This window comes from Salmo salar, chromosome ssa05, assembly GCF_905237065.1.
Source record: "Salmo salar chromosome ssa05, Ssal_v3.1, whole genome shotgun sequence".
Classification (NCBI taxonomy): Eukaryota; Metazoa; Chordata; class Actinopteri; order Salmoniformes; family Salmonidae; genus Salmo; species Salmo salar.
The window spans coordinates 63,343,553-63,371,366 of record NC_059446.1 but is presented as its reverse complement, the minus strand read 5'-3'; the positions used below and the strand labels follow the sequence as shown (position 1 = coordinate 63,371,366).

At 44.9% G+C, this 27,814-nt stretch overlaps 1 protein-coding gene across 3 annotated transcripts in view; it reads left to right on the top strand.

The window, feature by feature from the left end:
* si:ch73-22o12.1 (nectin-2) overlaps positions 1-27,814 on the top strand; it is a 78,995-nt gene that overhangs the window by 32,103 nt on the left and 19,078 nt on the right. For 2 of the 3 annotated variants that reach the window (XM_014201011.2, XM_014201009.2), the window contains exons 2-7: positions 3,171-3,280; positions 5,280-5,529; positions 9,168-9,476; positions 9,637-9,754; positions 10,111-10,259; positions 21,842-26,914. In XM_014201011.2, the coding sequence (XP_014056486.1) occupies positions 3,209-3,280; positions 5,280-5,529; positions 9,168-9,476; positions 9,637-9,754; positions 10,111-10,259; positions 21,842-22,428 (1,485 nt within the window). In that variant the 5' untranslated portion in view covers positions 3,171-3,208 and the 3' untranslated portion in view covers positions 22,429-26,914. Of the gene's footprint in view, positions 1-3,170; positions 3,281-5,279; positions 5,530-9,167; positions 9,477-9,636; positions 9,755-10,110; positions 10,260-21,841; positions 26,915-27,814 lie in introns of those variants that run through there. The other variant, XM_014201010.2, reaches the window with a different exon arrangement.

Genomic DNA, 27,814 nt, shown 5'->3' with positions numbered 1-27,814 from the left:
AGAGACCGAATAACATCCAAAAAATCCAGAAAAACACGTCAAAAATTTTATAAAATGATTTGCATTTTAATGAGGGAAATAAGTATTTGACCCCCTTTCAATCAGAAAGATTTCTGGCTCCCAGGTGTCTTTTATACAGGTAACGAGCTGAGATTAGGAGCACACTCTTAAAGGGAGTGCTCCTAATCTCAGTTTGTTACCTGTATAAAAGACACCTGTCCACAGAAGCAATCAATCAATCAGATTCCAAACTCTCCACCATGGCCAAGACCAAAGAGCTCTCCAAGGATGTCAGGGACAAGATTGTAGACCTACACAAGGCTGGAATGGGCTACAAGACCATCGCCAAGCAGCTTGGTGAGAAGGTGACAACAGTTGGTGCGATTACTCGCAAATGGAAGAAACACAAAAGAACTGTCAATCTCCCTCGGCCTGGGGCTCCATGCAAGATCTCACCTCGTGGAGTTGCAATGATCATGAGAACGGTGAGGAATCAGCCCAGAACTACACGGGAGGATCTTGTCAATGATCTCAAGGCAGCTGGGACCATAGTCACCAAGAAAACAACACACTACGCCGTGAAGGACTGAAATCCTGCAGCGCCCGCAATGTCCCCCTGCTCAAGAAAGCACATATCCACCCCCGTCTGAAGTTTGCCAATGAACATCTGAATGATTCAGAGGACAACTGGGTGAAAGTGTTGTGGTCAGATGAGACCAAAATGGAGCTCTTTGGCATCAACTCAACTCGCCGTGTTTGGAGGAGGAGGAATGCTGCCTATGACCCCAAGAACACCATCCCCACCGTCAAACATGGAGGTGGAAACATTATGCTTTGGGGGTGTTTTTCTGCTAAGGGGACAGGACTACTTCACCGCATCAAAGGGACGATGGACGGGGCCATGTACCGTCAAATCTTGGGTGAGAACCTCCTTCCCTCAGCCAGGGCATTGAAAATGGGTCGTGGATGGGTATTCCAGCATGACAATGACCCAAAACACACGGCCAAGGCAACAAAGGAGTGGCTCAAGAAGAAGCACATTAAGGTCCTGGAGTGGCCTAGCCAGTCTCCAGACCTTAATCCCATAGAAAATCTGTGGAGGGAGCTGAAGGTTCGAGTTGCCAAACGTCAGCCTCAAAACCTTAATGACTTGCAGAAGATCTGCAAAGAGGAGTGGGACAAAATCCCTCCTGAGATGTGTGCAAACCTGGTGGCCAACTACAAGAAACGTCTGACCTCAGTACTTGGTGGCAAAACCCTTGTTGGCAATCACAAAGTCATGTTTTGCAGTGGGGTCAAATACTTATTTCCCTCATTTAAAATGCAAATCATTTTATAACATTTTTGACATGCGTTTTTCAGGATTTTTTTGTTACTCTGTCTCACTGTTCAAATAAACCTACCATTAAAATGATAGACTGATAATTTCTTTGTCAGTGGGCAAACGTACAAAATCAGCAGGGGATCAAATACTTTTTTCCCTCACTGTAGTCTTATGGCTTGGGGGTAGAAGATGCACAGGGTCTTGTTGGTTCCAGACTTCAATTCTCTCTCGCTCTCTTTTATATATATTCCATTTTAATTTGTCCACTATAATATTAGTTTTCTGTTTAAGGCATCCTTACCTTAGCAACACAGCACACACACCATAAATAATCTAGTCAATCCTTGTCGTTCTAATGATAGTCTACAACCCCGGGGGGGTTAGTCATTTCAGGGGGTGGGTTATATTCTATATCCCTGGGGGGGTTGGATGTCTCAAACAATTCCTCTCCTCTCATCCCCCTCTCATCTTGGCTTAGAGAGAGTTAAACTGGGTTGGTTTTCCTCTTATTGCTCTGTCTATGACTGACAGCAGGCAGGCTTTCCTCAGCCCTGTCCCTCTGGGCTTTCTGCCTGCCTTACTTCCCGCCTGCCTGCCTTCCTGGGATTAAAAAGTGTGTGTGTGTGTGTGTGTGTGTGTGTGTGTGTGCGCACGCTTATCAATACAGGTCTGTGTAATGACCTGTGGCGTGCAAGGTTGACTCAATTAATACTCCCCAGTGGAGACGAGCAATCCTGGGTTTTAATAGCCCTCCATGCCTCCCTCCTTCCCTCACTAGAGCCGAGCAGGTCCCAGAGCTAATCTGTAGTTGGTCTATCTGCTGCAGTTGGATTGAAGTCAGGCTGCTGCCTGATCCCTCCCAAACACCTAGATCACACAGCAGTAGGCCCCTACACTAGGACACAATACACACAGGTCTTCAAGGTCTGGAGAGGCACCAGGATCCAGCTAGAACACACTCAGATTCTGAACCCTTCACTCCTCATGAGGGGAATACCAGTGCTTCTGGCTCTTCGATCATGGCAGCAGAGTCTCCAGGTGGTTGTAAAGAGGTTATGTGGTTGCAGAAGGGTTATTTTGTGGTTCGACACACACACACACACACACACACACACACACACACACACACACACACACACACACACACACACACACACACACACACTCCTCTAGCAGACTCCTCTAGCAGTCTAGCAGACTCCTCTAGCAGTCTAGCAGACTCCTCTAGCAGTCTAGCAGACTCCTCTAGCAGTCTAGCAGACTCCTCTAGCAGTCTAGCAGACTCCTCTAGCAGTCTAGCAGACTCCTCTAGCAGACTCCTCTAGCAGTCTAGCAGACTCCTCTAGCAGTCTAGCAGACTCCTCTAGCAGTCTAGCAGACTCCTCTAGCAGTCTAGCAGACTCCTCTAGCAGACTCCTCTAGCAGTCTAGCAGACTCCTCTAGCTGTCTAGCAGACTCCTCTAGCAGTCTAGCAGACTCCTCTAGCAGTCTAGCAGACTCCTCTAGCAGTCTAGCAGACTCCTCTAGCAGTCTAGCAGACTCCTCTAGCAGTCTAGCAGACTCCTCTAGCTGTCTAGCAGACTCCTCTAGCAGACTCCTGGAGTGTTGACCTACTTGCTTACTACAGGTAGTCTTAATGGTGTACCAGATGATTCCACAGAACTATAATCTGTCATCGAACAGACTAGGGCCAACAAGCTTCCTCTCCTCATCAGGCAGGCTGGGGCCTGGTCCCAATAGACTCAACAAGCTTCCTCTCCTACTCACTTTTCCTTCATGGCCTCTGACGAAGAACAGGGAGGGGAAAACAGGAAGGTGCACTAACGTCCTCTCCTCTTCCTCCCAGGGGCGTTGTCTCAGCAGGTGAAGGTGGAACCGGAAGTGATGTCTTACCCCAGCCAGGCGGTCAACCTGAGGTGTGCCTTCGCAGACGCTGGAGGGATACAGCTCACACAGGTCAGTGTCAGACAGGAACTCGTATGTTGACAAATGGATACGTTTTTACAACATGAGAAGAAAGTCCTAAATGATCAGACACACATACAGGAACTAATGTCTGGACTCATGGCTTTTACCGTCATAACAATTTACATCCATGACCATTAAAAAGAGAGAATTCTACATTATTATTAAGACACTTTGTCCTTGATCATCCAAGTTTACATGCACTGTACATGGATTGTCTGATATGCTATTTGATTTGAAAGCTTTTATCTACTGTAGTGGGGCGGGGGGTAGCCTAGTGTTTAGATCGTTGGGTCAGTAACCGAAAGGTTGCTAGATCGAATCCCCGAGCTGGCAAGGTAAAAAATCTGTCGTTCTGCCCCTGAACAAGGCAGTTAATCCACTGTTCCCCGGTAGGCCATTATTGTAAATAAAAATTTGTTCTTAACTTCTTACGACACGGGATTGACTTTGATAATAGGCAGTGAAAAATCAGAGCGCCAAATTCAAAACCACAAATCTAATAATTTCAATTTCTCAAACATTTTACACCATTTTAAAGATACACTTCTCCTGAATCCAACCGCGTTGTCCGATTTTCAAAAATTCTTTACAGCGAAAGCAAAACATTAGATTATGTTAGGAAAGTACATATACAAAAATAACCACACAGCCATTTTCCAAGCAAGGAGATGTCACGAAAACCAGCTAAAATGATGCACTAACCTTTGACGATCTTCATCAGATGACACTCCTAGGACATCATGTTACACAATACATGCATTTTTTGTTCGATCAAGTTGATATTTATATCCAAAAACAGCATTTTACATTTGCCCGTGATGTTCAGAAAATATTTTGCCTCCAATACTGCCGGTGAATCAGCACAACAATTTACAAAAATACTCATCATAAACGTTGATAAAATATTAAACTGTTACTCAAAGAATTATAGATGAACATCTCCTTTATGCAACCGCTGTGACAGATTTCCAAAAAGCTTCACGGGGAAAGCACACTTTGCAATAATCTGAGTACTGCGCTCAGAAAAATACACCAGATACCCGCCATTTTGGAGTCATCTAAAATCATAAATAGCATTAGAAATATTCACTTACCTTTGATCTTCATCAGAATGCACTCCCAGGAATCCCAGGTCCACAATAAATGTTGTTTTGTTCGATAAAGTCCATAATTTATGTCCAAATACCTCCTTGTTGTTTGCGCGTTCAGTAAGCTACTCCAAATGTAGGAAGCGCGTGGAAAGTTTCACGACAAAAAGTTATATTTACGTTTGTTGAAACGTCAAGCATTGTAAAGCATCAATCTATAGGGCCTTTTTAATGTAAAACTTCAATAAAATTCCAACCGGACGATTCCAATGTCTTGAAAAACGTTTTGGAACACAGCTACCTCCTCACGTGAATGTGCGCCAATGAACTCATGTCATTTTCTGGGTCACCAACTTCCCCACCTTCTTGTTCGCTCTCTGTTCACTGCAAAAGGCTGAAAGAAGGTTCTAAAGACTGTTGACATCTAGTGGAAGCCTTAGGAAATGCAAAATGAAACCTAAGTCACTGTGTTAGATAGGCAATGACTTGGAAAGATTCCAAGCATCAGATTTCCACTTCCTGGTTGGATTTTTCTCAGTTTTTTGCCTGCCATATGAGTTCTGTTATACTCACAGACATCATTTAAACAGTTTTAGAAACTTCAGAGTGTTTTCTATCCAAATCTACTAATAATATGCATATCCTAGCTTCTGAGTTTGAGTAGGAGGCAGTTTAATATGGGCACGTATTTCATCCGAAAGTGAAAATACTGCCCCCTACACGTAAGAAGTTAACTGACTTGCCTAGTTAAATGAAGGTTAAATAAATAAAATAAAATAAAAGATAGTAATATATGTTCACAAAGAAAAGAGTAAGAGTCGCTGTTATTTATTGACCCCTTTTCTCCATTTGACAGGTTGTGTAATATTTGAATGAATGAACTTGACTCTACTACGCAGGTGTCCTGGATCTATGAGCCGAAGGAGGGCGAGCGGCTCAATATCGCAGTGTTCCACCCTAAATTTGGGGCAAGTTACCCCACATCGCCCTTGAAGGGGCGGGTCCGCTTCACGACGGAGCCCCCCTCCCTCAGCAACCCCTCCATCCAGATTTCGGACGTCAAGATGACTGACGAGGGGAAATACATCTGTGAATACGCCACCTACCCCAGCGGCAACGAACAGGGCGTCACCTCCCTCATCATGCTAGGTAGGACCGTATGTGTGTGTTCTGTTTCCCTGGTCTGTGTGTGTTCTGTTTCCCTGGTCTGTGTGTGTTCTGTTTCCCTGGTCTGTGTGTGTTCTGTTTCCCTGGTCTGTGTGTATCCATTAGAGGTCGACCGATTGATCGGAAGGGCCGATTTCAAGTTTTCATAATAATCGGTATTTTGGCCACCGATTTGACTTTTTTTTACACCTTTATTTAATTAGGCAAGTCAGATTAAGAACACAATCTTATTTTCAATGATGGCCTAGGAATGGGGGTAACCTCTTACATCTAGACGTTCCGCTAGCGGAACACCTGCTCCAATATCCAATGATGGGCATGGCGCGAAATACAAATTCCTCTAAAATCCAAAAACTTCCATTTTTCAAACATATGACTATTTTACAGCATTTTAAAGACAAGACTCTCGTTAATCTAACCACACTGTCCGATTTCAAAAAGGCTTTACAACGAAAGCAAAACATTAGATTATGTCAGCAGAGTACCCAGCCAGAAATAATCAGACACCCATTTTTCAAGCTAGCATATAATGTCACAAAAAACAAAACCACAGCTAAATGCAGCACTAACCTTTGATGATCTTCATCAGATGACAACCCTAGGACATTATGTTATACAATGCATGCATGTTTTGTTCAATCAAGTTCAAATTTATATAAAAAAACAGCTTTTTTACATTAGCATGTGACGTTCAGAACTAGCATACCCCCCGCAAACATCCGGTGAATTTACTAAATTACTCACGATGAACGTTCACAAAAAACATAACAATTATTTTAAGAATTATAGATACAGAACTCCTCTGCACTCGATATGTCCGATTTTAAAATAGCTTTTCGGTGAAAGCACATTTTGCAATATTCTCAGTAGATCGGCTAGCCATTTAGACACCGACCAAGTTTAGCCCTGATCAAACTCCGATTTACTATTACAAAAGTTTCATTACCTTTGTTGTCTTCGTCAGAATGCACTCCCAGGACTGCTACTTCAATAACAAATGTTGGTTTGGTCCAAAATAATCCATCGTTATATCCAAATTGCGGCGTTTTGTTCGTGCGTTCCAAGACACTATCCGAAATGGTAAATCAGGGTCGCGAGCATGGCGCAATTCGTGACAAAAGATTTCTAAATATTCCATCACCGTACTTCGAAGCATGTTAACCGCTGTTTAAAATCCGTTTTTATGCCATTTTTCTCGTAAAAAAGCGATAATATTCCGACCGGGAATCTCCGTTTAGCTAAACAGAGGAAAGAAAACAAAGCTTTCGGTCGACGCGGGCACGAGCCTAAGTCTCACAGTACTGTAACCAGCCACTATCCAAACGCGCTTCTTTGTTTCAGCCAGAGCCTGCAAAGCCACGATTCAGCATTTTGCCGCCTTCTGAGTCCATGTGAGCCGTAGAAAATGTCACGTAAGAGCAGAGATCCCCTGTAATAGATAGAGATAATCAACAAGGCCAAGAAATGGTCAGACAGGGTACTTCCTGTACAGAATCTTCTCAGGTTTTGGCCTGCCAAATGAGTTCTGTTATACTCACAGACACCATTCAAACAGTTTTAGAAACTTTGGAGTGTTTTCTATCCAAAGCTAATAATTATATGCATATTCTAGTTTCTGGGCAGGAGTACTAATCAGATTAAATCGGGTACGTTTTTTTATCCGTCTGTGAAAATACTGCCCCCTAGCCATAACAGGTTAACTGCCTTGTTCAGGGGGGATTCGTTTTTGCAACCTTCTGGTTACTAGTCCAACGCTCTAACCACCTGCCTTACATTGCACTCCACGAGGAGCCTGCATGGCAGGCTGACTACCTGTTACGCGAGGGCAGCAAGAAGCCAAGGTAAGTTGCTAGCTAGCATTAAACTTATCTTATAAAAAACAATCAATCTTAACATAATCACTAGTTAACTACACATGGTTGATGATATTACTAGTTTATCTAACGTGTCCTGCGTTGCATATAATCGATGCGGTGCCTGTTAATTTCTCATTGAATCACAGCCTACTAAGACAAACGGGTGTTGATTTAACAAGCGCATTTGCGAAAAAAGCACTGTCGTTGCACCAATGTACCAAACCATAAACATCAATGCCTTTCTTTAAAACCAATACACAAGTATATATTTTTAAACGTGCATATTTAGTTACAATTTCATGTTAGCAGGCAATATTGTCACTTCTCTTGCGTTCATTGCACGCAGTCAGGGTATATGCAACAGTTGGGGCCGCCTGGCTCAAAAACTTTGTAAATAACAAGGTTGCCAAAAAACAACGCATACAAAGTTGTATAGCGGCAGAATAAGATACCGGGTAGGGAGTGGTCTATTTCATTGCGTTTTTCACTCATCACGTTTATTACGAAAAATGTCTGTCCTCATGCTGGTTCCCTATGGACAAACATTAAGAATAAGCTACGTGGTGAGTTGATGCCTATTCGGCAGCTAGTTAGCTAGGTTTGTATGCGTTGCTACTTTGTATGCGTTGTTGGTTGGCAACCTTTTACTTTACGTTTTTTGGAACAGATTCCTGTTGGAACGTTCCACAAATTATACCCACCCCTTCAAGCCTATCAACTCCCAAGATTAGGCTGGTGTAACCGATGTGAAATGGCTAGCTAGTTAGCGGGGTGCGCGCTAATAGTGTTTCAAACGTCACTCGCTCTGAGACTTGGAGTAGTTGTTCCCCTTGCTCTGCGTGGGTAACGCTGCTTCGAGGGTGGCTGTTGTGTTCCTGGTTCGAGCCCAGGTAGGAGCGAGGAGAGGGACGGAAGCTATACTGTTACACTGGCAATACTAAAGTGCCTATAAGAACATCCAATAGTCAAAGGTATATGAAATACAAATCGTATAGAGAGAAATGGTCCTATAATTCCTATAATAACTATAACCTAAAACTTCTTACCTGGGAATATTGAAGACTCATGTTAAAAGGAACCACCAGCTTTCATATGTTCCCATGTTCTGAGCAAGGAACTTAAACGTTAGCTTTCTTACATGGCACATATTGCACTTTTATTTTCTTCTCCAACACTTTGTTTTGCATTATTTAAACCAAATTGAACATGTTTCATAATTTATTTGAGGCTAAATTGATTTTATTGATATATTAAGTTGAAATAAGTGTTCATTCAGTATTGTTGTAATTGTCATTATTACAAATAAATACATTGTTAAAAAAATCGGCCGATTTTTAATCGGCATCGGGTGTTTTGGCCTTCCAATAATCGGTATCGGTGTTGAAAAATCCTAATAGGTCGACCTCAAGTATCCATGTTCTATTATCTATCTGTGTGTGCTCTCGTGCCTCCTCCGACCTTTACCCAGTCCATGCAGCTTAATTGCTATTAGAAGTGGTATTGTCAGATCAATTGTGTTTCTGTTAATGCGTTAGAATCATTGCTCTAACCTGGGCACAGCTCCCGTCTCTCCCCTCTGGCGTTTTATTGATCCGGCTGCTTGTCATGCTTGGTGTCGGCTCTAGTCCTGATTGCTCTACTCACATTCAACAGCCACGGAGAGAGGGAGGGAAGGAACAAACAGTTAAAGTCTGTCTTGTTTTCGCCGGTCTAGTCGTTTATCAATATTGGTATTCATTAATTATTCTCTCTTCCCTTCATCAGCCAAACCCAGGAACTCTGCCTCCGGGGTAACAGTGATAGCCTCCACTGTCGCCGCGGGAGCCAAGCCAGTTGTCGTGGCCCGCTGTGAGTCGGCCGACGGTCGTCCTGCTGCCCAGATTACATGGGTGACGGCTGTCAACGGCAACGCTACCTCTGCCTCTACGGCGGGCGCTGACAACACCGTGACGGTATCCAGCCAGTACATGCTGGTTCCCACAGCAGCAGACAACGGCAAAGACATCAGCTGTTTGGTGTCCCATCGGACCCAGGCCAAGCCTGAGAGCTTCCTGATGAAACTGGCCATCGAATGTAAGGCCACTGCACACACTGGTGCACACATGCATAACACACACGCACTTACTCATGCAGAGCGTATTCTCAGACCTTTTTAATGTTGTCATGAATATGCATCCGAATATAATTATTTTCTCTGTGTAGGAAGTCCCACTAATTAACCTCCCTCTCTCAGACCCCCCACAGGTGACCATCGTGGGCTATGATGATAACTGGTACATGGGTCGGACCAACGTGGCTCTGACCTGTCAGGCTACTGCCAACCCCATCCCTACCACCATCACATGGAAAACGTGAGTGCCTGTCTCTTTGTCAGTCTGTATCCCGGTCTCGCTCGCTCTCTCCTTTAATTATCACTCTATCCACAAGGCCACTATAAACCACAGATAGTATTATGATAATAATAATGATCAACTCCACAGCCACTGGCCTCTTATCTTGATGATGGAGAAATGGTGTAACTTTCCATAGTGGAGTTTAACCCCAGTAGAAACAATAAGCCATGCAGTGACCTGACGGACTCCTCCATAATAATTTACTTGTATTTCTAGGTATGAAAAGGTCAGTTGGAAGTAGGGGGATCTGGGCCAGGTTCCAATACTTATGTTTTCCACCCTCTCCTCCTCCCCTCCTCTCCCTCTACCCTCAGTATGACTGGTCAGATGCCAGACACAGTGCAGGTAAAAGAAAACGTGCTGACCGTGCTGAAGGTGGACGAGCAGGCCAACACAACCTTTGTCTGCGAGGTCAAGAACCGCCTGGGCACCGGCAAGGACCAGGTCACTGTTATGGTCAGAGGTGAGTCCACACACACCTGAAATGACTGTAATCATACACATGTGCATACTATGCTACAAACACACCTGGACACACACCTGAAAACACACTTACTACACATGCAGGCATGCTGGGTTACAACACACACACACACACACACACACACACACACACAGAGGGTGTGGTGATGCTTGCCTGTAGTCAGGGAGAGAAGCATGCTCTGTCCCTGGGGTTAGTGGTTGGGGGGCAGTTTACTGGGCCTCTATTCCTCCGTTTGGGTTTTCCATCTATCCATCCTCTACCCTTTGAAACCTTATCACCCATCCCTCCTTGTTTGCATGCAATCCTCTCCTTCTGTTCATACCTATGGATCCTAGCTGTGATGTTTGAGCTCTACTCGTCTGTTCATCTACTGGTAGAATGGATTGCATCATCAGAGACAGTTTCAGGTCTCCACACACTGGCAGGGTTTGTTTGAGGGTACGGTTTGCGTTGGACTGGACTGAAACTCAACCTTGCTATCTACTTGTTGTGTACTGGGACTAGACAACCACTACCACTTGAAAGAGATGTTCGGTCGACCGCGCCCGTTTAAATAAAGAACACTTCGTCCGTCTATCCCCTCCACGAGTTCCACCTTGCTCTCTCTCTCTCTCTCTCTCTCTCATAAAAAAATAAATCCGCCCCCCTGATATGCACTTTACCTGAAGTCGTTTTGTGCTGCCACGGGGGAATGCAGGACAAATGGATAAAAAGGGCAATTCACTAGTGAAGGTTTTAAAAGCCACCTCTCTTCCCTCCGTCCCGCACCTCCCCCGCTCTGTCCCGCACCTCCCCCGCTCTGTCCCGCACCTCCCCCGCTCTGTCCCGCACCTCCCCCGCTCTGTCCCGCACCTCCCCCGCTCTGTCCCGCACCTCCCCCGCTCTGTCCCGCACCTCCCCATGGTACTAATGTGTTCTCTCTGATGGGCCACTAGCATCTTTCTGGAACATAATGGACGTCCCCATGCAGGCCCACAGGGTATTACAGGGCTGGGTATGTGTACAGGGCTGGGTATGGGTACAGGGCTGGGTATGGGTACAGGGCTGGGTATGGGTACAGGTATGGGTACAGGGCTGGGTATGGGTACAGGGCAGGTTGCTGGGGGGAGGGAGGTAGCGGGAGGAGGGGAGAAAAAGGGGTGATTGAACGAGTGAGATGGAGAGAGCGAGAGTGGCTGCTCTTAGAATAAGGAGGGGGTGAGAGGGGAATGCCATTTAAAACCCCTATGGGAACCTATGGCACTGCTTCTTCTCTACCACTATCACCCCCTCCATTTTCTCTCTCTGATTAGTGTGTGTGTGAGAGCGAGCAGGCTGACAGTACTGTGAGTGTGTAGTGTAGTCTCTCTCGATCCTCTCTGAGCGGATCAGTCGGCCTCTGCTGCTTCAGCTCCTGGCTGCTTCTCCTTCTTAACTCCCTCTCTTCTGTTCTCCCTCTCCTCCCCCTCACTATCCTGTCTCCCATAAACTCTGCTGTCCTTTCCGGTCTCCCAGAATGATTTCCTGTCCTCCTCTCTCTCCTCTTTGGTCCATCACCCCTAAATTCTTTCCCTCTTACTCCCTCCCCATTCATCTACTCTCTCCTGCTATAGGGAAAGGTGGATGCCTAGTCAGTTGTACAACTGAATGCATTCAACTGAAATGTGTCTTCTGCATTTAACCCAACCCTTCTGAATCAGAGAGGTGCGGGGGTCTGCCTTAAACGACATCCACGTCATCGGCCCCTGGGAACAGTGGGTTAACTGCCTTGCTCAGGGGCAGAACGACAGATTTTTACCGTGTCAGCTCTACTCCCCTCCCTTGTCCTGTCATCTCCCTCCTTTCTTCTTTTCTCCTGTCATTCCCCCTCAGTGAGAAAGACAGTAAAAGGGGGATGAATGAACTGAGTGCAGGCCCACACAGAGAAGAACTGAGACGGAGAGAGAGAGAGCAAGTGTGAATACAGATGGAGTGCTAATGCAGTGGAGCTGTGTCCAACCAGGGCTGAGAGGGGCCGTGGCCGTGAAATGGCCAGCGTCTGCACCAGGCTAGAGCAGGCTCCTGTCCTGCTGCTGCTCCTGTCCTGCCCCCAGCTGTGTGACAACTGACGCAGAGAGCCCTGCACAGGGTTACGAGCTGATCTGGGATCTGTCTGTGTCCCTGCCCCTGGTCCGGTCCTCTGTCAGTGTTCCTATCAGGCTCCTACAGTGCTGTACTGATCTGTGCTCAGTGGAGAGACATGCCGTTAGCCCTCTCTCTGTCTCTCTCTCAAATACCAACCCACAGCACTGAGGCAGTCTCCCTTTCCCCTCTCTCCCTCTCACCCTGTCCCTCTCATTCTTCCTATCTCCACTCTCACCCCTCTCCCTCTCATCCCATTCTCTCTCTCTCTCCATCTCCCTTCCTTTCTCTCTCATACCGCTGTCTCATCCCCCTTACCATATCTCATCCTGCTGAGCTGGTCTCTCCTTCTCTTAATACCTGCTCTCTTAATCACTGCTTAGCTCCCCTGATCCTGTACTGGATCCAGCTCCGCCGCAGTTAGCTAACCCACTTTCTGACATCACCACTGTCTCCAGAGCTGGTCTCTCCAATATTCCCATGCACTGGTGTTACATCAAAATCCTTCCCTACCCGTTCAGACAAACCTTTTTCCTTTCTGTTTCCCCTGCAATACCCTGCAATGGTATCCTGTCTAAATCAGCCCCTCGTAATGAGTTAACCTGCATCCTTCCTATTTCACATATTCCCCTGTAGTGGTGTCAGCCCTCCTTCAGAGGATGCATCTCCTTCGTTCCTTTTTCCTCCCGGTCTGTCAGTCAGTCGGTCTCTGGCCATGCGTACAGAGAAGAGCAACAGATCTAATGTAGTCTGTTCCTCTCCAGCCTCCAGGCCTGACTGCCCTCTGCCATCCCTCCACCCCTCAGTAAGACATGATCAAGACCAGAGACATGTATAAGACCATTCAATAAGTCACATTCAGTACTGCTGCTAACTCACCATCTCTCTCTCTGTGAAGAAACCAACCAATCAGTCTTCTCCCATGATGTAATGTAATATATGCCCATGCACCACTGAGTGGTGTGTGTGTGTGTGTGTGTGTGCGTGCGCGCGTTGGGGGGCTGCTGCATGTCTTTAGGAGGCGGGCGGCAGCAGGCTTTATTTCCGCCCCATCTCTCTCATTACTTGCGGTTACTTGGAGCTTATGGTCGTGCATGACACAATCTATAAAAAGCATCATTTTCCTCAGCCAGTGGTTTTTGTGCTTGAGCGATGCATAGTGTACTTTCTGGGGTTGTTTCTTTCTTTTTGGCTGGACAGCCCTGGGGGCCAACGAGCTCTGGGGGCCCATGCGCCTGTCTGACATAAATAATTGTGACAGTAACCCTTTAAAAAGTCATTAAGAATCTTTTTAATGTACTAGGAAGCTAAGCATTTGTTTCTTGGCCTTCAAGAATGTGACTGACCAAAGTGCCTCAGGCCTTGAAAAAGAAATGAACTGATTGAAAGTATAAGGGGATATCAGTGAACAAATGCCATTGTCAAGGCTACGACGGCGCCAGTGCAGTGAGTGGAACTTACTCAGGAGTTAAAAAAACGTATGTCTGATTGAGAGCCTAATGCTTCTTAAGTAGGTCTTTATGAGTTTTAGTTTAGAAAACGATCTCTTCGCAGAAGCGACAGTTACAGGGATGGTTATAAACAACTTGATTGCCGTAGCAAGATGAGGGGAACTGGGCAGAAGGGAGTGGTGTTGCAGAACTGCTAGATTTGAAGCATATTTATTTTAGCCTCTCGCATTCTCCTTAATTGCCGGACTCAATGGGTTACGGAAAGAGATGAACTGAATAGGAAGCTCTGGGACAGGTCGTCTGGATACTGGATAGCCAATAAATTGGCAGATGCAAACAAATTTATCTTGAGCGGACAAAAGTCCTTGAGGGCACAAACAAAAAAAGCGTGTTGTGATTTTCTTCATACTGGTGGGCTGACATTTGAGTTGTGTGTTTGCTTTTATTAACAGTCCCTTATCTCTGGTATATCTTGCTATGCACCATTCAAGACTAAGTTTAAATTGTGTGCAGCGCAATGGACATATAATGCACAATGTCGCAGAAAAACTGTCTGGGTTGTCAATACTCAGTATAGAAAACAGTTGGGTCTGTAACCTGGACCTACAGGCCGTGGTGAGAACATTTGCACACAAAAATGCAAGCCGACGCAGCCGCATACTGTAGCTACTATAGGCCTCTACATAGAGCAAAAAAAAGAGATTGGCATTAAGACTGGTTTTACACACAAACATTCTATCCAAGCTGGGAGAGAGCGCGAGCAATAGCTCATGTCATGCAGGTTCAGGTAGGATATACAGGACAGTTGTATATCAAATGAATACATCAATTGGTTGCTGATTTAGTATGCTGTTGTATTGAAAATGTATTTTACCATCTGCAATGTTTGAATTTCCAACTTTTAATTACTGAACAAGTAATTACATTCTTGCCGCCAGACAGCAGTCTAAATGGACGCCCTACGACAACGTGTATAGCTTCGTGAAATGTTAGGTTTAACGTGAGAAAATGACGACCAAATATAGGCCTTCAATAAACATTCATCCATTAAGTAAAGCTATAGGCTTTCTGTGGTGCCAGGGCATGTAACCTATCATCGTTTTGATAGGCAGCTGCATAGATAATTTCAGCATCATGGACAGTGATTGGTTGTCTATACTTTGTGAGTGGCTCTCTGGCTGACACATTTGATTATATTTGGGGGGGGGCTGACCTTGCGGGGGTCCAGAGAAACTGCGTTGCGTCAGTGAGAGCGAGGGAGATATGAGTGCATTTTTCATTGAGAGGATTGTGTACCGTTCTTCCCAAGGCATTGTGCTCAGTGTGTTTACTGCCTGACTGGGAGAAGCATCTCCCCTGTGTGTGTGTGTGTGTAAGGAAAATTCTCTCTTGTGGGGACATCTCCCACATCCTCGCGAGGACAAAAGCTATTTTAAGCTTAAGGGTTAGGGAAAATTGGATTTTGAATGGAAATCCATTTTGTGTCCCCACAAGGATAGTAAAACATAAGGTGTGTGTGTGTGTGTGTGTGTGTGATCATGCTGGTGAGAGCTTGTCCCATGCTGTTTAAAAGGCCAAACACCGTGGGAGAGGAAGCATTCCTTTACAGGAAGCTGTTTAGTGAAACCTTGGGACACAACACTGCTGTCCTCTGCTAGCACTCTTCTTTTTTATTTTATTTAAAAAAATATATATATATTTTTTATTTTTTTATTATGAACACAACAAATACTAAAAAAAACTGAAATATACAAACAAGAGTACAAAACCTAACAGACAGGGAGGGGTATTACATATCAAGATTCATTTTCAATTTGTTAAATACTTTTATGGTGCGTATTGCTTTTTTGTTTTTACATTTACTGATCATTTTAAAATAATATTTCTATCTTAAATAATGTGAAAAGGGGTTTGTTCTCTGCCCACTTCATTTAATGGCCATCACAGGCTAGCTAATTTGACACCCACCAAGTTTGGCACTCACCAAACTCATATTTACTATAAGAAAAATTGGATTACCTTTGCTGTTCTTCGTCAGAATGCACTCCCAGGACTTCTACTTCAACACCCAATGTTGTTTTGGTTCCAAATAATCCATAGTTATATCCAAATAGCGGCGTTTTGTTCTTGCGTTGAAGACACTATCCGAAGGGTGACGCGCCGGCGCATATCGTGCCCAAAAAATTCTAAATATTCCATTGCCGTACTTCGAAGCATGTCAAACGCTGTTTAAAATCAATTTTTATGCGATTTTTCTCGTAAAATAGCGATAATAATCCGACCGGGAGACGTTGTATCCGTTCAAACACTGAAAGAAGAAAATGGTCTCGTCACATGCACGCACGCCCGTGTCATTGTTCTCAGATCGACCACTTTCCAAATCCCCTACTGTTTTTCGCCCAGGGACTGCAGAGTCATCATTCCCCGTTCTGGCGCCTTCTGAGAGCCTATGGGAGCCTTAGAAAATGTCACGTTACAGCAGAGATCCTCTGTTTTCCATAAAGAGGCTATAGAAGGACAAGAAATGGTCAGAGAGGGCACTTCCTGTATGGAATCTTCTCAGGTTTTGGCCTAACATATGAGTTCTCTTATACTCAGACACCATTCAAACAGTTTTAGAAACTTTAGGGTGTTTTCTATCCAAATCAAACAATTATATGCATATTCTAGTTTCTGGGCAGGAGTAATAACCAGATTAAATCGGGTACGTTTTTTTATCCGGCCGTGAAAAGACTGCCCCTATCCTAAACAGGTTAAAAACATGAAATATAAATTCAATAATATCCTCCTGAAAATATTTATAGAATTCACTGATAATGCCATCATTCCCTGGAGATTTGTTCTCTTTTAACTTGCTGATACATTTTTTTATTTCAGTAATAGAAATAATTTCATCACAAGACTTTTGGAAGTCTTCATCTATGAATTTTGCACAGTCTTTGACTGTCTAGAAAGGCAGATATGTCACTAGTAGGACAGGCATCACTGGTATAAAGGTTACCATAGAATTACTAAACATATTTTGAAATATCGTTTTTAAAATGTTCTTTGCCATCTATATTGAGCTGAATTGAGATGTCAATTCAGAATTCTTTCTTTCTAAATTGTAAAAGTATTTTGTATTTTTTTCACCTTCCTCCAACCATCTCCTTCTTGATCTTACAAATGCCCCTTTTGCTCTCTTTATACATTCGGTCCATTTCTAGTTGTAAAGAGAATAACTGACCCTTTCCTTCTTCATCAAGGTCCTCCATAGACATTAGAGAAAGTATTTCCTTAACAAGTTATCTTCCCTCAATCTTTTAAGTTCAGCAATTTCTTTACCTCTCTTCATGTTGGTTTGTCTTATTTCGTACTTCATTAATTCCCAATATTTCCCATAAGACTTAAATAGTTGGGCTTTCCTCCAATTGTCTTGTATAATATCTTTGGCATCCATCTTGAAATTATCATCTTCCAACAGTCTACTATTGTGTTTCCAATAACTCCGATTCGGTTTAACTTCAGATCCATTAATATTTAAAGATAAGAATATAACTTTATGATCAGTAAGACTTGATGGTTCAATTGATACCTTGACTACAGAATTATCTAATGAATTAGAAATCAACCAGAAGTCAATTCTTGACTGTCTGGACATGTCCTTGTTACTCCAAGTGAATTCCTTTTTCTCAGGATATTTAGGTCTCCAAATATCAACTAATCCAAGACATAGGTTATTAAACTCAGGATTAACTATGCAGGATCTGTTAGGAGGGGGATATCTGTCAATCATCACATTAGATACAGAATTAAAATCTCCACCTAAGATAATTTTGATATCCTGAAATACACCTATAACTCTATCTTCTTCAAATTCTTGAAATAATATCCTGTTTGGTTTGTTGTTGGATGCATAAATATTCCCTAATAAAAACATTTCACTGTTGAAATTGACTGTTAAATTAACCAACGTCCAGAGTGGTGAGTCTTACTACTGATGACCTTCCCTTTAAATGCACCTCTTAAAACTGCTACACCTGCAGAGTGGTTGTTGCCATATGATAACCAGATATCGTTACCCCATTGATTTTTCCAAAAAGATAGATCGGAAGAACAAGCATGAGTCTCTTGTAAAAAGTAAAAGTCTGCATTAAACCGTTTGCAATAAAGGAAAACAGCCTTACGCTTGAGTAAATGACGAATACCCCTGACATTAATTGAACAAAGAGATAAAGACATAAACTTCAACCAACAACCTTGTTATGCTAATATAAGCTTTTCCTAAGGATATGTAACTGAAAAGGATTTCCATCCCATTATTAACCTCTTCCCCCCCCCAAAAAAAAAAATATTGGTCATAAAATTACTGAAGTATAGTTACTCCCACAATGGGGAGACATTTTGTAGACTTTACAATAAGCAGTTATTCACCTATAGTTAGTGTTTAGTTTACCAGTTCTCAGGTCAGCCTTTTCTCATTCAAGTGTTTGTGTACATTTTTATAATAAAAGGCTGCTTTTCACCTGGTAATCAGTTTTTTTTGGCCTGACAGTTCTGTCCGAGTTAGACTCTGGCTCTCACTCAAATGTTCTGATTTGGCCGCATTTCTTTCCCATCGATGAGCACTCTTGCACCGATTTAAAAAAAAAAAAAAAAAAATAAAAAAAAAAATATATAACTAAAAAAAATGAAAATATAAATACATTTCCGTTTTCTGCCTTTTGAGCTGCAGCCACCATCTGCCACAGTTTCTCTCTTGTCACTTTGTCTGCTGAGGTCAGATCCTCCATGAACCTCAATTTTTTTGAGGAATTCACAATTCTTTGCTCGCCTCCAAAGAAGATCCCATGTTGATCTGTTGGTGAACCGGATGATGGTTGTCCTCGGTCTCTTGTGTTGATCCTTAAGTCTTCCCAAACGATGGACGATGTCTACATTTTCCTGAAGTTTGGCTTTTGATTTGGGAATGACAGCTCCACAGATGTCAACAACTCTGCATTTGATGTCCTCACCCGCCTGCTCTGGAATTCCATGGAGCCTCAGGTTCCACCTGTGCTGGTATCTCTCTCCGCCTCATTCACCTTTTGCTCAAGTTCAGCCACCTTCTTTTCATTTTCCTGGCAGATAACTTCCACTTTCTTCATGTCACTTTTGAGGGTTTTCACTTCTCCAAAGATAAAGTCAACAGATTTTAATGGCCTCAATTTTCATCGTATTCTCCCTAACCATGACCTCCAAGCCATTTGCACTTTCATCTATATTTGCTGTCAAAAGCATTACAATATTGTTTTGCATCTCAAGAAGTGACATACCCTCTTGGCCTCATCTTTTTCCCCTGGGGCTTGACTGGAGTGCCGGGGTCGTAAGGTAAAGGCCTGAGCTGGGGACTGGAGGGGCGCAAGATGTGAGCATTGTTGTCCGTGCTCACCGCATTTTCATCACCCATTGCAGTATTTCCCCCCACAGTTACATTCTGAAGAGGAGTACCCAAAATCATACTATCTTTTGTGGTTAATTGTCCATCTGACGATCTCTCCATTTCTTTCCTTTTGGTTCTGGTCGTGGCAGTTTCCATGTACGTTCGACAAGCTAGTTTTTGAGCTAGCTAACTTATCAGGCTATCTAGTGTTGTCGCAAACTTCGTTTTAGAGGTGAATAACTTGCAGAAAGTAATCAATTACTTTGGTAAATAAACTAAACCATATTCATACAGGGTTTTATGACTGTAGAAATAATCCAATGGTCATAATTTGGTAAGGAAATCCAATAATTCCTTCAGCTACCAAAACAAATTATCAGCACTGACCGCCATCTTGCGCGCCATTCTCCTGCTAGCACTCCTCGCACTCTGCTAGCGCTCTAGCGTCCTCTGCTAACGCTCTAGCGGCCTGTGCTCTAGCATCCTGTGCTAGCACTCTAGCGTCCTGTGCTCTAGCGCTCTAGCATCCTCTGCTCTAGCGTCCTCTGCTCCAGCACTCTGGTGTCCTCTGCAATAGCGTCCTCTGCTCTAGCGCTGTAGCATCCTGTGCTCTAGCATCCTGTGCTTTAGTGCTCTAGCGTACTCTGCACGAGCAGTAGCGTCCTGTGCTGTAGCGTGCTGTAGCGTCCTGTGCTGTAGCGTCCTGTGCTGTAGCGTCCTGTGCTGTAGCGTGCTGTGCTGTAGCGTCCTGTGCTCCAGCGTCCTGTGCTCCAGCGTCCTCTGCGCTAGCACTCTGGTGTCCTCTGCTGTAGCTTCCTGTGCTCTAGTGCTGTAGCTTCCTGTGCTCTAGTGCTGTAGCTTCCTGTTCTCTAGTGCTGTAGCTTCCTGTGCTCTAGTGCTGTAGCTTCCTCTGCTCTAGTGCTGTAGCGTCCTCTGCTCTAGTGCTGTAGCGTCCTCTGCTCTAGCGTCCTCTGCTCTAGCGTCCTCTGCTCTAGCGTCCTCTGCTCTAGCGTCCTCTGCTCTAGCGCTCTAGGGTCCTCTGCGCTAGCGCTCTGGTGTCCTCTGCTCTGGCGTCCTCTGCTAACGCTCTAGCGTCCTTTGCTCTAGCGTCCTCTGCTAGCGCTCTAGCGTCCTTTGCTCTAGCGTCCTCTGCTAGCGCTCTAGCGTCCTTTGCTCTAGCGTCCTCTGCTAGCGCTCTAGCGTCCTCTTCTAGCGCACTACTAGCATTCTGCTGTACTACTCAGACCAGACACCAACCTTTTTGCCCCTAACCACATATCTAGTACCACATTAATCAACCTTTAACCATTGGGAGGATTAGAATATATCAGGGCCTGTGTTAATAAAGCATCTCACTGCTGATCAAGGATCAGTTTTGCCTTATAATGATTACATGGACAAGGGGGGACTGATCTTAGATCAGCACTTTTACTCTGAGACAATCTTGATGAATGTGGCCCCTAACCCTGTGTCAGTGTTTAGGGGATACTTGTACCTACTCCATCCTTTAGCACCTCCAGGTACAGTTCCTGTGTTTTTATTATAGGAGGGATTGGAGGACCATGTCTCACTGTCATGTGTCAATGGAAAGGTTTAGCTACTGTGTGGGGTAGGGGGTGCGCGCGCTGCTCGTGTACAAGTGAGCAGTGTGTGGAAAGAAAAACGGAGAGAGTGAGGGCTGAGGGGGGTGGTGTGTGGGACATGAGAGGGAGGGAAGGTGTAGTAGATGGAGGAGGATGGGAGAGATGGGTGAGAAGAGGGGTAGAGAGTGGTAGCAAATAACTAGCAATCTCACCAGCCGATGTGTCTGGAGTCATGAGCCTTGCAATATGACCAAACTGAGGGAAAACACACACACTGTTCGGGGCTTATACAACGGAGCTCAGTTGGGTGTTCAGTAGCTAGGGGAGAGGGGGCAGACGGACTGTCCTGTTCTACATTATAGTAGCTTGAAGCAGGAGTTGTCATTCTGCCGTCTTGCTCTGTCAGTCACCACCACCCGCATCCTCTTCTCCTTCATCCCTGGCTGCATCCCTCCATCCATTTATCATCCTCCTGTCCTGTCCTCCTGCATGGCCTTCACCTGTTCTTGCCCTCTGGACTCCAGAGGATGTCTTTTGTTGTTGCTTAATCGTTCTGCTATTTTGTGGGTGGGGGCTGAGACTAAAGAGAACCTGCACACTGCCCTCACACTGTTTAGGAGAAGACGTCATTGGCACGTTGCCTTGATGTTGCAGAGACCTTGTTGAAATGTTGCTCTGACATTATTAGGGCATTTGTGAGGGAATGGGGACAAGAGCAGCTCAGAGGGGGAGTAGGAAATTCCAGTGACATTAAACACTGCTGTTAGAGCCTCAGCACACACACTCCCACATGCAAAAACACATCACGTGGAATACAGTGCAGACTGCTGACATCATCCAACCCCTCCTCTTCTTCTCTCCCTCCCTCTTGTCCTCTCTTTATTTCCCCTTTCTTTCCCTCTCCATCTGCTTTCTTTCTCAATCTGCTTTCCTCCACCTGTCTCATCCTCTCCTCCCTCCCTCCCTCCCTCCCTCCCTCCTCCCTCCCTCCCTCCCTTCCTCTCCCTCCCTCCCTCCTTCCTACAGAACCCTCTGTGGTCCCCTCCAACGCAGGCGTGGTGGCAGGTGCTGTGATTGGCTCCCTTCTGGCCCTCCTCCTCGTCGCCGCCCTTATCGCCGTCCTGGTCACCCGGAGCCGCCGGCAACAGCAGGGTTACCGCGGCAACCCAAACCACAGCTCCTACGACATAAAGTCGCGCATCTTCGGTGGCGGCAAGAAGGGGAGCAAGAACGGGACAGGTGCTGGCGCTGGGGGCAACGGGGTGGGCGGCAACAACAGCCCCATCTACGTCTACAAGGAGGGCTCCGCCCATGATGGCCTGACTGACAAGGCCAATCACCACGTGCCGCTACACCTGGGGGGGCGTGGTGAGGGGGGGGTTGCCACGGCACAGGACATCCTGCTGAGCGGCGAGCTGGACGAGGCAGAGCGGAGGAAGTTTGACCAACTGGAGGACGACGAGGAGAGTTACGACCACTTTGGAAGGGGCGTGCCCATCCTGCAGCTCCGCCCACCACATGACCAGGACGGAATCATGGGCGGTTACCTTGATGACGACATGGAGTCTCAGCGAGACGGGTCGGTCATCTCACGGACTGCCGTGTACGTGTAGAAAGAATGGGAAGAGGAGGAGGAGGAGGAGGAAGGGGGATGGAAGAAGGAAAGGATGAATGAAAATGTCCTCCTTCCAGAGGAGTTTGTGGTGTTGGGTTCTCCTCTGTTGGATCATTTGAAATATATTAACAACGACCAACAATGCAGCCCACAGAGGGAGCAAGATGAACTGAATGAAGTGGCTGAGGGAGGGAATGTACAGAAACAAGATGAACTGAATGAAGTGGCTGAGGGAGGGAATGTACAGAAACAAGATGGAGGACTGGTATATTGATAAGACAAATATTTTTCTCTGGTCCCAATATGAAAAGTGGATCACTTGGTATCTATCTACCAAAACAAATGAAAGAAATCCTAAAACTATCTTCCTCACATTGCTGCTCTGTCTGTTGTGTTCCTCCTTTCCTTAGCTTAGGGACCTTGGAGATTGAAGCCTCCAGAGAGACACATTGCGGTAGGGACTTGTGGGTAAAATGGCATCTCCATGCAGCCGTTCCCTCGCTAGCTAGAGAAACTCCTCACTAAAATATTCACTCTCATCTCCACTAAACGCACAGGAGCAATGTAAGGGGTGTCACGATGATATCTGCTCCCTGCTATTCTCGTCTCTCTCCTGTGGGACAACGTTTGTTCCGGCTACAGTAGCCTTGTTTCTGCTGCATGTGACAGTACTGGGGAAGGGAAGGGAAGGGGAAGTTTGGCAGCAGAAGTGGTCGATGTAGTTGTGGTTAAGTAGAATGTCAGACTCTTTATGTTGCAGTAGGCCGCCTCTTTCTACCTCATTTTCTCTCTGCTATTGTGCCACCAACTGGAAGTAGGCACAGAATTTAGTTTGGGACATTCTGAAATGATAAACAACTTACTGAAGGAGGTAGTCATCCAGATGAAGAGTGCATGAAAGGGGGATTGATAGGAGGGAGGGAATGGATAGAGGGAAACCGTACACCTGTTCTCATCTCTGGAGAGACTGGGAGAGAGGGATTAGGATGAATTGATAGAGGGAGTCAAAGGAAAGGCTCTGAAACAGCAGGGCTGTTCTTCCTCTCCTCCGTTTGATCCCCCTCTTCTTGTGGTGTTCCTGACAGGAAGAGTTTGATTGCTAATGAGCCATGAAGTCACCGCTCAGCTTAGCCCACACGCACACCAAATGACCACCGCTTGGATGTTATGACGTGGACATTTTCTCTCTCTCTCTCTCTCTCTCCCCGTCTCTCTCCTCCCCAGTCTTTCTCCATCACCTCTCTCTACCGTGTGTGTGTGTGTGTGTGTGTGTGTGTGTGTGTGTGTGTGTGTGTGTGTGTGTGTGTGATTTACACAGGGCTGTGTGGAGGTCAGGGATACAGGGAGAGCAGAGGGAGTATTTCATGCCTCCCTCCCTACGTGTCAAACACCCCACTTACTGTAGCCCCTTCCTCCTGCCAGACCTGACTCAGAAAGCCATGGTGGAGTCATGCCCTGCTCACTGTACATCTCAGCTTTCATAGGTTGATTAGTCAGGTTCTATAGCAATCCAAATACATGATGGCATATTTGCATCTGTAGCCAATTAAGATATAAATGAATTGATTGATTCTGTGCACACACAGGGGGTGTATGACCTGTTATAGGACCTATGTTGACTAGCAGAGCTCTGGGTATAATCCTTCATGATTCAGACAGACCGGAGCCTGATAGTTTAGTGACTCATTTGTCTTTCTAACAAGACAGTCGAGGGCTGTTCAAGCCAATATCACCATGTACAACAATTATACATCACTAGAGGCAAACAGTTGACCACTGAAAGGCTATAACCAGCTGTCTTCCTGAAGAGCCTTAGTTTCCTACCCGCAATACCCCAGATCTGAATCAACCCCTGAACGATTCCTATCTCATGACTCCCCTGTGATTCATTGTGTTCCCTGGTTAGTCAGGGGGCGGCAGCGTAGCCTAGTGGTTAGAGCGTTGGACTAGTAACCGAAAGGTTGCAAGATCGAATCCCCGAGCTGACTAGGTACAAATCTGTCGTTCTGCCCCTGAACAAGGCAGTTAACACACTGATCCTAGGCCGTCATTGAAAATAAGAATTTGTTCTTAACTGACTTGCCATTTAAATAAAGCTAAAAAAAAAATAAAAAAAAATCTGTGGGGTTTCCTTGGCTGCCCTGACCAGGCGAGGAGCCTGATTGGCCCATTAAGCCTGGGTCTGTTTCTGGGTCACGGCCAGCCAGAGGTCATGGGGTCACAGAGAAACGCACATATTACACACACTCTGGTGAGAGAGCGATGTGCAGTAGTGTTCCAGGATGACGTTAACTCTTGTAGTGGCTGTTGACCTTGGAGTGGGGGAGAGGAAGGAACTGGGAGGAATGGATGGATACTGACCCACTGCGACTCGCCTAACCATCAGCACTTGATAACACCATAGCCTAAGTCTGTCAGTCCTCAGTATGCATAAACATTATAGATACAGTAAAATGCAACCATTTTACTTCCATATGCGTCTAAGTATTTTGCTTTGCAACATGGAATTTTAATTTTGGAGCACCGGTGCGCCTAGAAAAATGTAGAATTCCAGCTTTATTACCTCATATTTTTTACTGTGCTCCTTAATTTCTTTAACTTAGCCACACACGTGCTCCTAAAAAAGGTCAACGTAGAGGCCTGTAGTGAACTACTTATCATGACCACTAAGAAACACGCATCTCCAATCTTTGCACTTGTGTGTAACACCAAAACAGGATATGCCCACTAGTTATATTTGTATGAAGGTGATGAAGTGTCTCTGGAGAAATATTGATAATGTCCTTCAGTTTGTGATGTGAAGAGGGAGGGAAGGGAGAAAGTTGTATGTATATTTTGGTGTGAGGTATCTGTATACTATATATGTACGGATCTTTATTTTTCTTGTCGAACTCCTGTGAAAAAAATGCGGATATTGATCAATGTGTAAATAACTGCTGTATAGTCGATGTTGTCATGTGGAACTCACTTCCTGGTTTGGCCAAGGTCAAAGTTCAATCAGAGCCAATAATACTGTACTCCGATTGTAACTGTTTGAATAGACAACCCTTCAATGAAAAGGTATAGGATGTATAAGATCATCTTCAACTATTAAATACTGCTGAATCTAGTTCATCTCAAGAACAATAGTTGAAATGCATGTAAACATTTTAGTTTTTCAGCTAGGATGATGACTGAAATAACTGGATTGGCAGGTTCACTAAACTGAATCAACATACTTAAGATACCTGCCCCTTCACCCATAAACACACACACTATATATCAGATAGACTAGCTCCCACAGAGGCAGTGATCTGTGTGGTTTCTGAGTCAGCGCTGTGTGTGTGTGGCTCAGAGGCTTTGGGACATCTGTCAGTGCTACAGGGTGTGTAACCCGAATGGCCATTTCCTGTCCCCTCTGTCTCTTAGCATAGGGAGTTAGAGGAGATATTACTGTACACTGTCCCCTGCAGCCTGATCTCTCTCTCTCTCTCTCTCTCACTCACTCACCACTCACTCACACAGAAAGGAGGAACTAGTAGGAGAGACACTTCCCCAAATGCACACAAACACTTAGTGGTCCGAACTCTGTCAGAACATTCACAGACTCTTCTGTTCTCCAGAGACTGGGAGAGAGCCACACACACACACACTCACACACACACACACACCTCTTGCCCACTGTCAGGGATTTAAGGAACATGTGTTCTGAGAACACTGTCTGAGAATCATCTGTACTGTTGCTCTCTCTCTCTGTGAGGGCTGCGTTTTTAAAGCTTTGATAAAATAAATGCCCAATTGGCCAATCTTTTACCACATTTATTTTTTAAGTAAATGCTTTCTGGGAATGTACTTCTCTTGATCCTCGCTTGTACTGCCTGGCACAAAGGTTTTAAAATCAAAATGCTTTTAGAGAGTTGACGTGATGTTCCTGACCTGTAGCGAACACAGAGTTGGGTTGTTGTTTAGTTGTTGTTGATAATCCACATCGTCCTCCCCTGGCTCTAAACACTGATGACTAATCGACGCCTTAACTTCCTGGTCGTCTCCATCGCTCCCCCTGACGTGTACATAGTATAAATACAGTATCTAGTAGAAAGAAAAATAAAGAATGAATCATTTATGGTGTCACGTGTTGTATTTCTCAGCGCCAAGCATGAAGGATTTATTCTCTTCTGTATCAATGCTTATTTTACAAGTCCTTATCTTTTTATCTCTTATTGCAGTGCTTTATAATTTGTTTTTGGAGTGCTTTATTTCTCGTCTGCTTTGCTGAGACTACTACGCCAAAACGGGCTTAATGTGCTTTTACCGTGCACCATTTTGTACAGTGCACACTCGAAACAATCTTACCACAAAATGTGCTTTTTATTCACCGCTCTCTGAACTTGTTTATTTTATTTTTTAAAGTAACCTTTTAGAATTTGTCACTATTTGTCATGTCTTTCTATTTTGTCTTTTTTTGTATTTGGTTGCAATTAAAGTTTTCTTGATTTTTGAAATGATGACCTTGTTGCTGTGTATTATGTACATGGAAGGAATAGAAATAGTAATTGAATGTAGACATGTATGTGGGTATATTTATTATCAATGTCCTCTGTTAGCTAGTGTCACATGTTAGCACACCCTGGAAGCTGCTGAGTGTTGCTGTTTGTCTCGTTTCGGTTGTGATAAAACTGTTCAATGTCAAGAGTGCTGATAACAGACAGTATCTAGGCTATGGGAGTCAACATGAGCAGGGTAGAGATGGAGAGAGGTGAAGTGTGTTAGCTCACGTTTCACTCACACACCCAAGCCCCTTCCCCTGTGTTTGATTTGCATATGTCATCTGGTTGACTAAGGTGAACCAGCTGCCGTGGTTACGGGTAGTTTGGACAGAGTGGGAGAGTCAAGGAAACGTACAGATACAGTGTGTAATGGCTTAGGAATGTGGTGTTGCTTTAGTATTACCACATAGAGGGAGGGTTTGTTATCAGTTGGGGAATGTGCATGCTGGCTGAAACTAAGTCATTAGACCAGCTCTCAAGGGCTGCATTCTTTGAACCCGCTGACTCAACCAGACTGGTTTGGTCCAAAAAGTGGGAGGAGACGCATGCTTGCGTGCACGCGCCCATCATTTTATCACTGTAAAACCGTGTGACCTTCACTCCCCACAGTAATACAGTGCAGAGATGAAGCCGAAATGGATTCATTGTGTGAAGGTTTGAATGTTTTTCTGCCTGTAGTCTCAGCTAGAACCAATTTGGTTCTTTAGGTCGGTATCTTCCCTGTGTCTCGACGCATTGCCACAGGTCTGTGTCTGTGTGTGTGTGTCGTCTATGGAGTTTTTCTGTCGATGCTCAAACTATTTATTCAGATTCCAGACAGCCATCTGGCTCCACTAATTGCTTTGAGTTTGAGGCTGG